Source organism: Theropithecus gelada, chromosome 2 (genome assembly GCF_003255815.1).
Source record: "Theropithecus gelada isolate Dixy chromosome 2, Tgel_1.0, whole genome shotgun sequence".
NCBI classification, from domain to species: Eukaryota; Metazoa; Chordata; class Mammalia; order Primates; family Cercopithecidae; genus Theropithecus; species Theropithecus gelada.
The window spans coordinates 128,394,105-128,406,471 of record NC_037669.1 but is presented as its reverse complement, the minus strand read 5'-3'; the positions used below and the strand labels follow the sequence as shown (position 1 = coordinate 128,406,471).

The window sequence follows — 12,367 nt, the reverse complement described above, 5'->3', positions numbered from 1 at the left end:
CTACGGATCAGTGGTGACCTACCGCTGCAATCTTGGAAGCGGAAGGAAAAAGCTGTTTGAGCTCGTGGGTGAGCCTTCCATATACTGCACCAGCAAAGATGACCAAGTGGGCATCTGGAGCGGCCCGGCCCCTCAGTGCATTATACCTAACAAATGTATGCCTCCAAATGTGGAAAATGGAATATTGGTATCTGTCAACAGAAGCTTATTTTCCTTAAATGAAGTTGTGGAGTTTAGGTGTCAGCCTGGCTTTGTCATGAAAGGACCCCGCCGTGTGCAATGCCAGGCTGACACCTAAACTCCACAACTTCATTTAAGGAAAATAAGCTTCTGTTGACAGATACCAATATTCCATTTTCCACATTTGGAGGCATACATTTGTTAGGTATAATGCACTGAGGGGCCGGGCCGCTCCAGATGCCCACTTGGTCATCTTTGCTGGTGCAGTATATGGAAGGCTCACCCACGAGCTCAAACAGCTTTTTCCTTCCGCTTCCAAGATTGCAGCGGTAGGTCACCACTGATCCGTAGTGAAAATACTCTCTGTTGGTGCTAATGAAATCTCCATTAGCGATGGGTGGGGGTAGCCCACAAGGAATTCCTGGAAAAGGAGACAGCAAGTTAACCAAAACAAAACCTTGGGACAGAGTCTTGCTGTCACCCAGGCTGGAGTGCAGTGCACTATCTCGGATCACTGCAGCCTCCACTTCCCAGGTCCAGCAATCCTCCCACCTCAACTTCCCGAGTAGCTGGGGTCACAGGCATGCACCACTGTGTCTGGTTTATTTTTCTATTTTTAGTAGAGATGGGATTTGGCCATGTTGGGCAGGTTAGTCTTGAACTCCTGGCCTCAAACAATCTGCTTGCCTTGGACTTTCAAAGTGCTGGGATTATAAGCGTGAGCCACCGCATCCAGCCTGGTTTCTAATAATTACACTTTACAGTAAATTTTGCTAACAGTTTTTTTAAAATTCCAAATTACCAGATGTAAATATTGACAATATTATTCTCATCTAATATTTGCTAATGTACAGACATGTTCTTACAGTTGTAAAATATTATGAGTTCTGCTCTACTCAGTTAGCCTTATTTCACTAAATGTGTCTACATATTATTAGAGCCCACTTTTTATTTCTTGTTTTTTTTTTTAACAGAGTCTCACTCTGTTCCCCAGGCTGGAGTGCAGTAGCATGATCTCAGCTCACTGCAACCCCCATCTCCCAAGTTGAAGCGAGTTTCCTGCCTCAGCTTCCTGAGTAGCTGGGATTAGAGGCATGCAGCACCACACATGGCTAACTTTTGGATTTTTAGTGGAGATGGAGTTTCACCATATTGACCAGGCTGGTCTCAAGCTCCTGACCTCAAGTGATCTGCCCGCCTCAGCCTCCCAATGTACTGGGATTACAGGCATGAGCCACTGCGCCTAGCCTATAGTCTATGTTTTTATTTCTCCTGCTAAATGAGAATTTAACTATGTTATCTCACCATTATTAATTTAGTTCTCTCTCTATAGAAGGCACTTGCCTTTGTGGTATTGGATATTAATATAATAAAGCATATAGCATAGCATTTTTTTTGAGACAGGGTCTTGCTCTGCTGCCCAGGCTGGAGTGCAGTGGCCCGATCATGGCTCATTGCAGCCTCAACCTCTCTGGCTCAAGCAATCCTCCCACCTCTCAGTCTCCCGAGTAGTTGGGACTATAGGCGTGTGCCACCATGCCTGTTTGGTTTTTGTATTTTTTGGAGAGACAGGGTTTCACCATGTTGTACAAGCTGGTCTCGAACTCCTGGGCTCAAGCTATCTGCTCACCTAGTCCTCCCAAAGTGCTGGGATTACAAGTTTGAGTCACCACACACGGCTCAGTATAGCATCTTTATTAAATAATAAGACCAAAAACTCTGGCAGAACTAATAAAGACAAAGCACAAATATACAACATTACATAGAATAAACAAGATACTTACAGATTCAGAAGTAATAAAAATAACTGGATACTGATCTACAGCCATACCACCCTGAATGCGCCCAATCTCGTCTGATCGTGGAAGAACTGAATACTGTGTCCTACTCTACTGTGGGGCAGTGCCCAGCCAGTATGTTGACCTTCTACAAAGTTGGTTCCTACTTATCCTCCCACCAACTGGGTTTGAAATTGCTGATTTCCTCACACCATCACCAAATGCAGGATTATACACATTTTATATTCCTTTTTAGCTTGCAATTGCTCATTCCCTTTGCTCCCCAAAATGTAGAAAGCTCATCTTCCAAACAACTCACAGGGAAGATGGCATGATCCTGTTTAGACAAAGAATAAGAAGGAAGAAAGAGCTGCATGGCTTGAATATCCGATGTGATACTAAGAGCTTGCAGAGAGGATATAGGGGTTATTTCACTGACTTTGTATTTGTTGACTTCAGTGAAGAAAATGCTCTTCAAACTGCGGATGTTCAACCAACAGAGGAGGAAATTGGGGGCTGTTTAAATGAGTTCAAGACTAGTTTAAAATAAATTAGACCTTGAGATAAGAAAAAAACAAAAACGCATTTCTAGGTGAAGGTGGAAGTTTGGGATGCTGTGAGCCATTCTAAGGATATGACTGGATTCTTCAAATATCAGAAGGATACCATTTCCAAGAGGGATGAGATTCATTCTTTGTGATTCTAGGAGGTCAACTCTAGGATTAAACAGTGGGGTGAATGGGGAAAGAGACTTCAACTCACGTTGACAAATTGGCGGCTTCGTGCTCCAGTGGGCTGTATTGCCTGAGGTGACACATTCAGCAGATGAGTGACCAATGAGTCGGTGCCTAAAGGCAAACAGTGGAAAATAATTGTGCTGTACATGCCTCATCAACGTCCTCACAGCATGCATATGTGGCAAACCAGAAGGATTACAATGTAGGAGAAGTCTAAGGCCTAGCCTAAACTTTACCTGTTGTTCCCAGCTTTTCTACTTCTTTTTCCTATTCTCTCATTGAAAGAGATATTTTTGCTCTAACTTCTCCTGGCCCACTTTGCTTCTTAATATGTTGGCTTCATTGTGGACTGTACCTGGCGCCAAAATAAAACAATTATTTTGTAGACCTGTTTGACAATTTTTTTTTCATAAATTCTATTTTCTTTAAATACTATTTCTGCCATTTTTTGTTTGCATTTTCCCGTAATTTGTGTGTGTGTGTGTGCATAATACTATGTCATCTTACATGAGACATGTTTTTTATAATACAAGATTTGTTGCTGTTGATCTTGTCTAGGAGACTTTGTCTTTCAACAAGAAGATTAAACCACATGTATTGAGATAAATGATGCATTTGATTTGCTTTCATCATCATTCTTTCACTGCCTTTTTCACTGATTTCATGATGCCCAATGATGAGGATGTGGAGAAAGCAATGAATAAAATGACCTGACCCAAACATGAGGGGGCTTATTTCTGGTGGAGGAGATAAATGCATTCCTTGCCTTTTCCTTCCCTCTCACTTGCTATATGGAAGAGATAAATTCAGCTGTTTTAGTCATTCTAATAATTTGGAAATTAAACTTCATATGTTTCCCAATGAGGAATTTCATTTTATATGTGTGCATGTATATTATAAATATGCACACAACAGATATTTAAATCTATTTTCTCAATTTTAGAGTGAAACTCTATATAGTCAGTCTACTCATCTTTTCTGTAATGTAAGTCTAGCCTACCTTTTGTTACTGTCTCACATTTTCTGGTTTTATTGATATGTTCTATGAGTTTAGAGAGATTATTAATAAATTATGATTACATTGCCAAATTTTTATGTGTACTTTTTTTTTATTGTTGTTTTTTTCTTTTTACCAATATCCTATCTTACTGAAATTTCTTTTGGAATTCATCATTCTCCTTTTTAAAAATTTGCTCATGAATTGCCTGGGAAGCATACTTAAATGGTACAATTTTTGTGTCTTTGCTTATCCTTTAATGTGTGTCTGGAGCCTCTAGGTGTGAATATTAGCTTGGCGCAATAGAAATGCTACCTTATACCATTTCGTGTTGTACAGAATCAATGTGGTGCCAATACATTTATTTCTTTTGCGGGTACTATATTTTCACATTTTATCTCTGGAATCTGAGTTTTTTTCTCTATCCCTGAAACACAGAAGTTTCCCTAGTGATGGCTAGGTATGGGCTTATTTGTTTACCCTTCTAGAATTCTTGTTACATGTATTTTGAATCCTGACACTGTGTTACATATGTCTTTCCTTTTTGGAGACAGGATCTCATTCTGTCATCCAGGCTGGAGTGCAGAGGTGCCATCATGGCTCACTGAAGCCTCAGCCTCCTGGCCTCAGGTGATCCTCCCACTTCAGTCTCCTGCCTAGCTGTGACTACAGGCACACACCACCACGCCCAGCTAATTTTTATACTTTTTTGTAGAGATGGGGTTTTGCCATGTTGCCCAGGCTGGTCTCGAGCTCCTGGGCTCAAGTGGTTCTCTTGTCTCAGCCTCTCAATGTGTTGGGATTACAGGTGTGAGCCACTGTGCCTGCCTGTCTTCTCCTTTTCAGCTTTCCCCGCTGCATTCAGGGAAAATTTGGTTAACTCCTCTTACTCTTTGCTTTAATTTTCTGCAATATTCATTGTGAGATATATATATATATATTTATGTATATATATATCACATGTATGAAATGAAATATATAAACACATGGAATACATATATTCATTCACATACAAACTTCATGGCTAGTTTCACAGAAGTATTTGTACAATTGAATCTTGTTACCAATATGAAAAGGAGAGTGTTCTGAAAGTTTGCCTGGTTTCTTGGCAGTAAATCTCTTTTGTAAAATTTCTCCTGATTTTTCAGACTGGTCTCTTTTACATGTATTTCCTGTGTCTAGTCATAAGCTCAATGGTTTTCTGCTGTATGCCTTAGAGAGGTTCCCCCCTTATTCAGCAATGCAAGATGAGGAGGGTACAGTCAGGAAACTTATCAATTGTATTTAAAAACGCTCAAAAAAAAAAAAAAGTAAAGGAGATATTGGATTTATTCTAATTTTACTTTGTCAGATTCTATGTGCTATGGTCTGTGAGGTCTAGGCTGGCATATGTGCTGGACACCACAATTCTCCTTTCAGTATTGGTTGCAGTGGCACAAATGTAGCCCTTATTCACTACCTGGCTTAGCTGTTCCAGTGAAGAGTGAGATTGAGGCAGAGCCTCCACTGTGTGCTGAGCAAGGCTGAGCACCAACAGCTGGGCCGTGCGCTGTGAGCACCTGACGCTTGACATTTTCAATGGGGCTCTGTTGTAGGTTGAAGTGCCTCCCCCAGATATGTTGAAGTCTTAACCCCCAGTCTCTGTGGATGTGATCTTATTTGGAAATACAGTCTTTGCAGATGCAATCAAGTTAAGATGAGGTCATTAAGGTAGGCCCTAATCCAATGTGACAGGTGTCATAAAAAGGGAAAACTTTGAACAGAAACATGCACAGAGAGGAGAACAGCATATGAGGACACAGACCCAGAGGGAAGATGGCCATGCGAGGAGCGGGACAGAACAAATTGGAGTTCCACTGCCACACGCCAAGGAAAGCCTGGGGCTCCAGAAGCTGGAAGACGCAATGAAGGATTCTACCCTACAGGATTCAGAGGGAGCATGGCCCTGCCAACACCTTGATTTTGGACTTCCATCCTCTAGAATAGAACTCCAAAAACTTCTGTTGTATTAAGCCGCCCATTTTGTGTTACAGACATTCCTCAAGGATATTGCAGGTTCAGTTCCAGAACACCACAATAAAACAAATATCACAACAGATGAGTCATATGAATTTTTTGATTTCTCAGTGAATCTAAAAGTTGTGTTTGTACTATACGGTAGTCTATTAAGTGTGAAATAGAATTATGTCTGAGAAAAGTCATACTTTAAAAAATGGTTTATTGATAAAAAATGCTAAAGATTATCTGACCTTCAATCAGTCGTAATCTTTTTGCTGGTGGAGGGTCTTGCCTCAAGATTGATGGCTGCTGACTGCTCAGGGCGGTGGTTGCTGAAGGCTAGGGTGGCTGTGGCTATTTCTTAAGCTGAGACAACAATACAGTTGCTGTATTGATTGACTCTTCCTTTCACAAAAGATTTTTCTAGCATGCAATGCTATTTGATAACATTTTACCCTCTGAACTGCTTTCAAAATTGGAGTCAATCCTCCCAGATACTGCTGCTGCTTTATCAACTGAGTTTATGTAATATTCTAAATCCTTTGTCGTCATTTTCACAATGCTCATGTCATCTTCACCAGGAAGAGACTCCACCTCAAAAAAAAAAAACAAAAAAAACCCAAAAAAACAAAACACTTTCTCTGCTCATTCATAAGAAGGAACTCCTCATCTGTTCAACTTTGATCATGAATTTGTAGCAATTCAGTCACATCTTCAGGTTCCATTTCTGACTGTAGTTCTCTTGCTATTTCCACCACATCTGCAGTTATTTCCTCTGCTGAAGTGTTGAACCTCTTAAAGTCAGCCGTGAAGGTTGGAATTAACTTCTACCAAACTCCTGTTAATGTTGATATTTTAACCTCTTCCCATGAATCATGAATGTTTTTAATTATATGTAGAATGATGAATTCTTTCCAGCAGTTGTCAACTTACTTTGCTCAGATCCATCAGAGGAATTACTGTCTGTGGGAACTGGCCTTACAAAATGTGTTTCTTAAATAATGAAACTTGAAAGTCAAAATTACTCCTTCAGCCATGGTCTGCAGAATGGCCGCTGTGGTCAGCAGGCAGGAAAACTCCATTCATCTCTGTGTCCATCTCCATTAGAGCTCTTGGCTGTCTAGGTGTAATGTCAATGAGCAGTAATATTTTGAAAGGAATCTGTTTTTCTGAGCACTAGATCTCAACAGTGGACTTAAAATATTCAGTAAAGCATGTTGCAAACATACCTATGTTATCAGGCTTTGTTGTTGCATTTATAGACACAGGGAAGGTACATTTAGCATAATACTTATGGGACCTAGAATTTTTAGAATGGTCAGTAAGCTTTGGCTTCAACTCAAAGTCACCAACGGCATTAGCTCCTAAAAAGTCAGCCTGTTCTTTGAAGCTCTGAAGCCAGGCATTAACTTCTCCTCTCTAGCTATGAAAGTCCAACAGATGACTGTTTTGTCTACATGGAAAATCTGTTATTTAGTGTAACACCTTCATCCATGATCTTAGCTAGATCTTCTAGATAACTTGCTGCAGCTTCTACATGAGCACTTGCTGCTTTACCTTCGACCTTAATGTTATGGAGAGGGCTTCTTTCCTTAAACCTCAGGAATCAACCTCTGCTAGCTTCCAGCTTCTTTTCTGCAGCTTCCTTACCTCTGGCAGCCTTCATAGAATTGAAGAGAGTTAGGGCCTTGCTCAGGATTAGGCTTTGGCTTCAAATGTGTCTAGTTTGATCTTGTGTGTAGACCACTAAAACTTCTTCCCTATCAGCAATAAGGCTGTTTCACGTTTTATTATTCATGTGTTCACTGGAACAGTACTTTATATTTCCTTCAAGTACTTTTGCTTTGCCTTTACAACTCTCTAGCTGTTTGGCACATGAGGAATGGCTTTTGGCCTATCTTGGTTTTCAACATATCGTCCTCAGTAAGCTTAATCATCCCTAGCTTTTGATTTCAAGTAAGAGATGCATGACTCCTCCCTTCATGTCAGTGTAGGGCTATTAAGTGGCCTAATTGTAGTATTATTGTGTCTCAGGGATTAGGGAGTCCTGAAGAGAGGGAGAGAGAAGTAGAATGTCTAGTCTATGGAGCAGTAAAAGCACGCACATTTATTGGTTAAGTTTTCTGTCTCATATGGGTGCAGTTTGTAGGGACCCCAAACAATGACAATAGTCACATGAAAGATCACTGATGACACATACTATCACAGACATGATAATAATGAAAACATCTGGGATATTGTGAGAATAATCAAAATGCTACACAGAGACACAAAGTGAACACACGCTGTTGGATAAATGATGCGACTGACATACTTATCGTAGCGTTGCCACAAGCCTTCAATTTATAAAAAGCATAACATCTGCAAAGTACATTAAAATGAGGAAGGACTGTACTTTCTGAGGGCAGCCCAAGCAAGTGATCATGCTGTTATCATTAAGATTTGTTCTCTCACACAGCCACTACATGCCCTTCCCTTTTTTCCAGCAGTGTCTACTCTGGGTTAGGGTAGTTTGTGGGCTTTGACTACTACACTTCTAATTATTTTTCCTTCCCATCCAGTGAACGGCATACTCTTTATATGTGCATTGCCCTGGTTTCCAGCAAGGATACAGATATTCCCCTAATCTTCTCCTATCGTTGTTCATTTCCATCAGGAGTTAAGACCTGTGTTCAAACCTCTTAAGAGCAGGTGGCAGTAGCCTAGTTTCCTTCCTGAGATGTGGCTAGAAGGTAGTATTGCTGTGCTGGACTCTTAAACCAAGAGATGTTGCTGCCAACTCACCCTGTAGTACAAGAATAGTTGATTCTGGATCCAACCTGGATGTCTGTGATCACGTGCACCATGCCATTCACTGGATCTGGAGGAGTTTTACATGATTTACCTATGGGAAAGAAAGTGTTTTGGAGCCAGGTAGAGTAATCAGGACTCTCTTCAGTAAGTAAGGTCTCCATCAACATGTAGCTTGCTGAAGAAAATACGCAGTTCTGATGGTTCCACAGCTTTTGCCACCTTGATAAAACTAATCAGAGCGCCTCAGGATCAGCCACCTACTAAGCCCCACTTTGAAAAAGACTTTCCCTCCAGATCTATCTAGATCTAGATTTAGATCTGTGTAGAGACCTTGCATCCCTTATCAGAATGTAAAAGTCACTTATTGCATTAGTTACTACCAATATATTTCAAAGTTTGCAAAGGATTTCTTCCCACCTTGTTATTCAAACAGAATTTGTCTTCTTACACCATTTTTCCCCCTGATCTAGTCACTTATTATTTTTCTTCCCATAGGGAATGAAGGTTTTCTCTACAACTGTTTCTTGAAACAGTCTCATGAAGTGAGCATTTCAAGCAATAATCAAGGGTGACCTACAAGAAAAGCTCTTACATCCACCTATCTGAACACTTTTGAAAAAAGGTTTCTCATATCCCACATTTGAAAACATTCAATAAGAAGCTTTTGCAGACATGGGAAAGATCCAATGCAAGTTCACTCACGTTTACAGACATCTTTGGGACTCGACCACACCAGGTTATTTAGACATGTGATAGAGAACGGCCTCCCGTAGTACTCAGGACGGCATTCGTACTTTAAAGATGTCCCAATGGGAAAGTCAGATGCATTGGTTTGGGTTTTCAACTTAGCAAACAGAAAATGATCCGGGGCTTTACAGTGACCTAGAGACCAAGAAATCAAGAATATCTGAGTTAATAAAAAGACACCCAATATGTTTCCTCTTTTCTCTTCCTTGGTAGATTTGATGCCAGAAGAAAAGAAACTTTTAGTTTTGAAAAAACAAAAACAACAACAACAAGAAACTTCCCTGTAAAATGGAAGGGAAAGTTCCATTAGCATAGGCTTATAAGGAAGTATATTATCTGGAAGACTAATCTGTTATCGGGTCTTTCTACTCATATAATTTATATATTTTAATTTTTACTTTTTTTTTCTGTTTTTAGTAGAGTTGGAGGTTCATCATGTTTGCAGGCTGGTCTGGAACTCCTGACCTCTAGTGATCCACCCGCCTTGGCCTCCCAAAGTGCTGAGATTACAGGTGGGAGCCACTGTGGCCAGCCTATTTTCATTGTTTTTGAGATAGGGTCTCACTCTGTCACCCAGGCTGGAGTGCAGTGGCACAGTCTCAGCTCACGGCAACCTCTGCCTCCCAGGCTTAAGTGATCCTCCCACCTCAGCCTCCTGAATAGCTGGGAACACAGGCAATTGCCACCACGCTCAGCTATTGCTCATCTAATTTAATGTAAATATAGCTCTGATTTAATTTTTCACATTTTTAGGAAGCCAGAAAGAGTGTTTCTGCCCAGCTTCCACCTTTTGTGTCTGGTTTCCTTGTATTTCAGGGCATCAAAACTCCAATGACAGGCTGAAAAGCATGGGCAGGAACTCAAGACATTTCCTGGTAGGAGGAGACACTGATTTTCTAGGTCAGATTTCTCAGCTAACCGTTGCAATAAGGGGATTCACGGCATTTGTTTTTAATTCATATGATTCTAATGAAGGACTTTCCCACCACTCATCACCTCCCTGTTTTTTCATCAGTCCCTCCCGCTGCAAAGGTCATCAGGATCTGATATGTTGACCTACCTTAGAACCATTTATCATTGGTTGGGCATTCCATTGTGGCAAATGCACACAGAGAAACCATACTGTAATTATGGAAATATGGAGGGCCTGTGTTAGATATTCTGAACCCATTTGGGATGTGGGGAAATGAGCACTAACCCAGAATTCCACAGCGAGGGGCGGGGCTGCTCCAAACCCCATTCCCTTGAGGGTCACTTGTGCAGCGGATGGTGCTCTCCCCAATGAGGTCGAAGGTCATCCCTCTGTCTGGGTGGGGGTCACATGTGTAAGTCACAGCTTTTCCAAAGGGAAAGACTTCCAGAGGTTTTCCTGTGTGTCTCCCATTAGGAATAACTGGAGGACTTGGACAAAAGATTTCTGGAAAAAAGACAAAAGCCCTAAGTTTCATTCAGGAGTTTCCCCAGAGGTATTCTGCAATTACAGGGTGCTATGATTGTTGTTGCTGAAAATATGCTAAGGAGGTGACAGTGGACATTAGGACTTTGAAGAGTTGGATTAAATGAGATGTCAATGAAAGTGTATTGGAAAGTACAAAAGAGATTTTTCTATCCTGAATCTTCCAGATAGTAACGGTTCCTGGACAATAGAAACATTACAACTTTAATGAAGTAGCAAAACATTTGAAGAAGAAAAATAACCATTTTGATGGGTTTCTCATTCATTTAGTCAATATTTATTAATTGAGCACTTGTCCTGTGTCAGCCACTCATCAGGATCCTGGGGACGCAGTGCTGAGGAAGGAGCCTACGTTCTTGGGAAATATTTCTCAAATGCCTATATGTGTGCTAATAATCTTAAATAGGTGAAACCTTCCACTGATTACTTATTGATATTGATCATCAATCTCTGTGATAACAATAACCCTGTCACAGTGAATTGAAACGTAGTCAGGCCATTATAAAAAACTCCAAATGGATTCAGATTGCTTTGCTTTTGAAAATGTCTGTGTCTGTTGATGATTAATTTTCTCTTTTTACGTTCTGGGTCAGGTTTCAAGTTGTTACTCCTTTCTAGCATCTACTGATTTGTTTAGAACAGTCTCTCCCTCATTTCTAATTGGCGTTTTTCCTTAGAACTGGAATTTGGAAGAAGCTACTTTAACTAGCAAGAATTATGAAAAATAAGAGAAATCTTGAGTAGTCAATCAATGAGTTTTAATGCATAATAGTAGAACAGACATTTATCATGCTGCTTCAAGGAGCACTAGATTACTTAGACAGCAAGAATCTCTGTATAAGTTTTGTTCTTACAAAATTTTCCTCTAAAAAGCACTGTAAGATGTCCAAGTATATTTCTAAGAACATAAACATTTTAGTAAAATTTCATGGTCTTCTAAAGAAACATGTTTTCCAATTGTTAGAATCAAGAAATGAAGCAAAGTTCTATCTTCCATTAGGGAAATTACAAATAGTTAGACTAGGAGAAATCAGTAGTCTACCGATTATTGAACATATGGGGCTCTTTTTTTCAAAAATCGACTTATTATTTATGAATCTCTCAGCATAAATGACTTAGGTACATGTTTTGAGAAATTAAGGAGTCTCCAACTGCTTGCCCTGTCTAATGTTGCATCCCACTTTTCCCTCATTCCTCAGTGCTTTGCTCTATTATCTTCATAGCATTGAATTTATTTTTTTTCTTGTCCCTCTCCCCACCTGAGGAGAAACAACATGGGGACAGGGAATTCGTTCGTCTTGTTCATTGATAAAACTCCAGTGGCTAGATGAACATCAGGCACAAAGTACGTGATCAATAAATATGATTAAATAAAGGCATGTTTAATATTTGTGTATTATCAAATACATACAAAAATTGTAGACTGACTGCACCTGATGGAAGAACAAAATGAAAAAGAAAGAAGGGAGGAAGGAAGGAAGAGAAAAAAGAAAGAGAGAAACAAAGTAAATTGTTAAAGCTTCACATTATCTGATCTCTCCTGAAACTCCTAGAAGCACACTACCATAGGCTTTATTGCTGTAGAACACAGAATACAGAAGGACAGAGACAGATCAGATGATTCCAAAGACAAGTGATGTACACATTGATTCACAACCAAACATTATTAAAATAAGCAATT

The 12,367-nt window shown here is 40.1% G+C and overlaps 1 protein-coding gene across 1 annotated transcript; it reads right to left on the bottom strand.

Annotated features, from left to right (window-relative positions):
- Positions 1-254: 254 nt before the first annotated feature.
- Positions 255-10,528, bottom strand: LOC112619381 (complement receptor type 1-like). The gene is made up of 5 exons (XM_025377372.1): positions 10,429-10,528; positions 9,186-9,365; positions 8,475-8,574; positions 2,721-2,806; positions 255-601 (listed from the first exon to the last, which is right to left on the bottom strand). Exons 1-5 carry the CDS (start codon positions 10,526-10,528, stop codon positions 255-257), a joined length of 813 nt encoding a protein of 270 aa, XP_025233157.1.
- Positions 10,529-12,367: the final 1,839 nt, after the last annotated feature.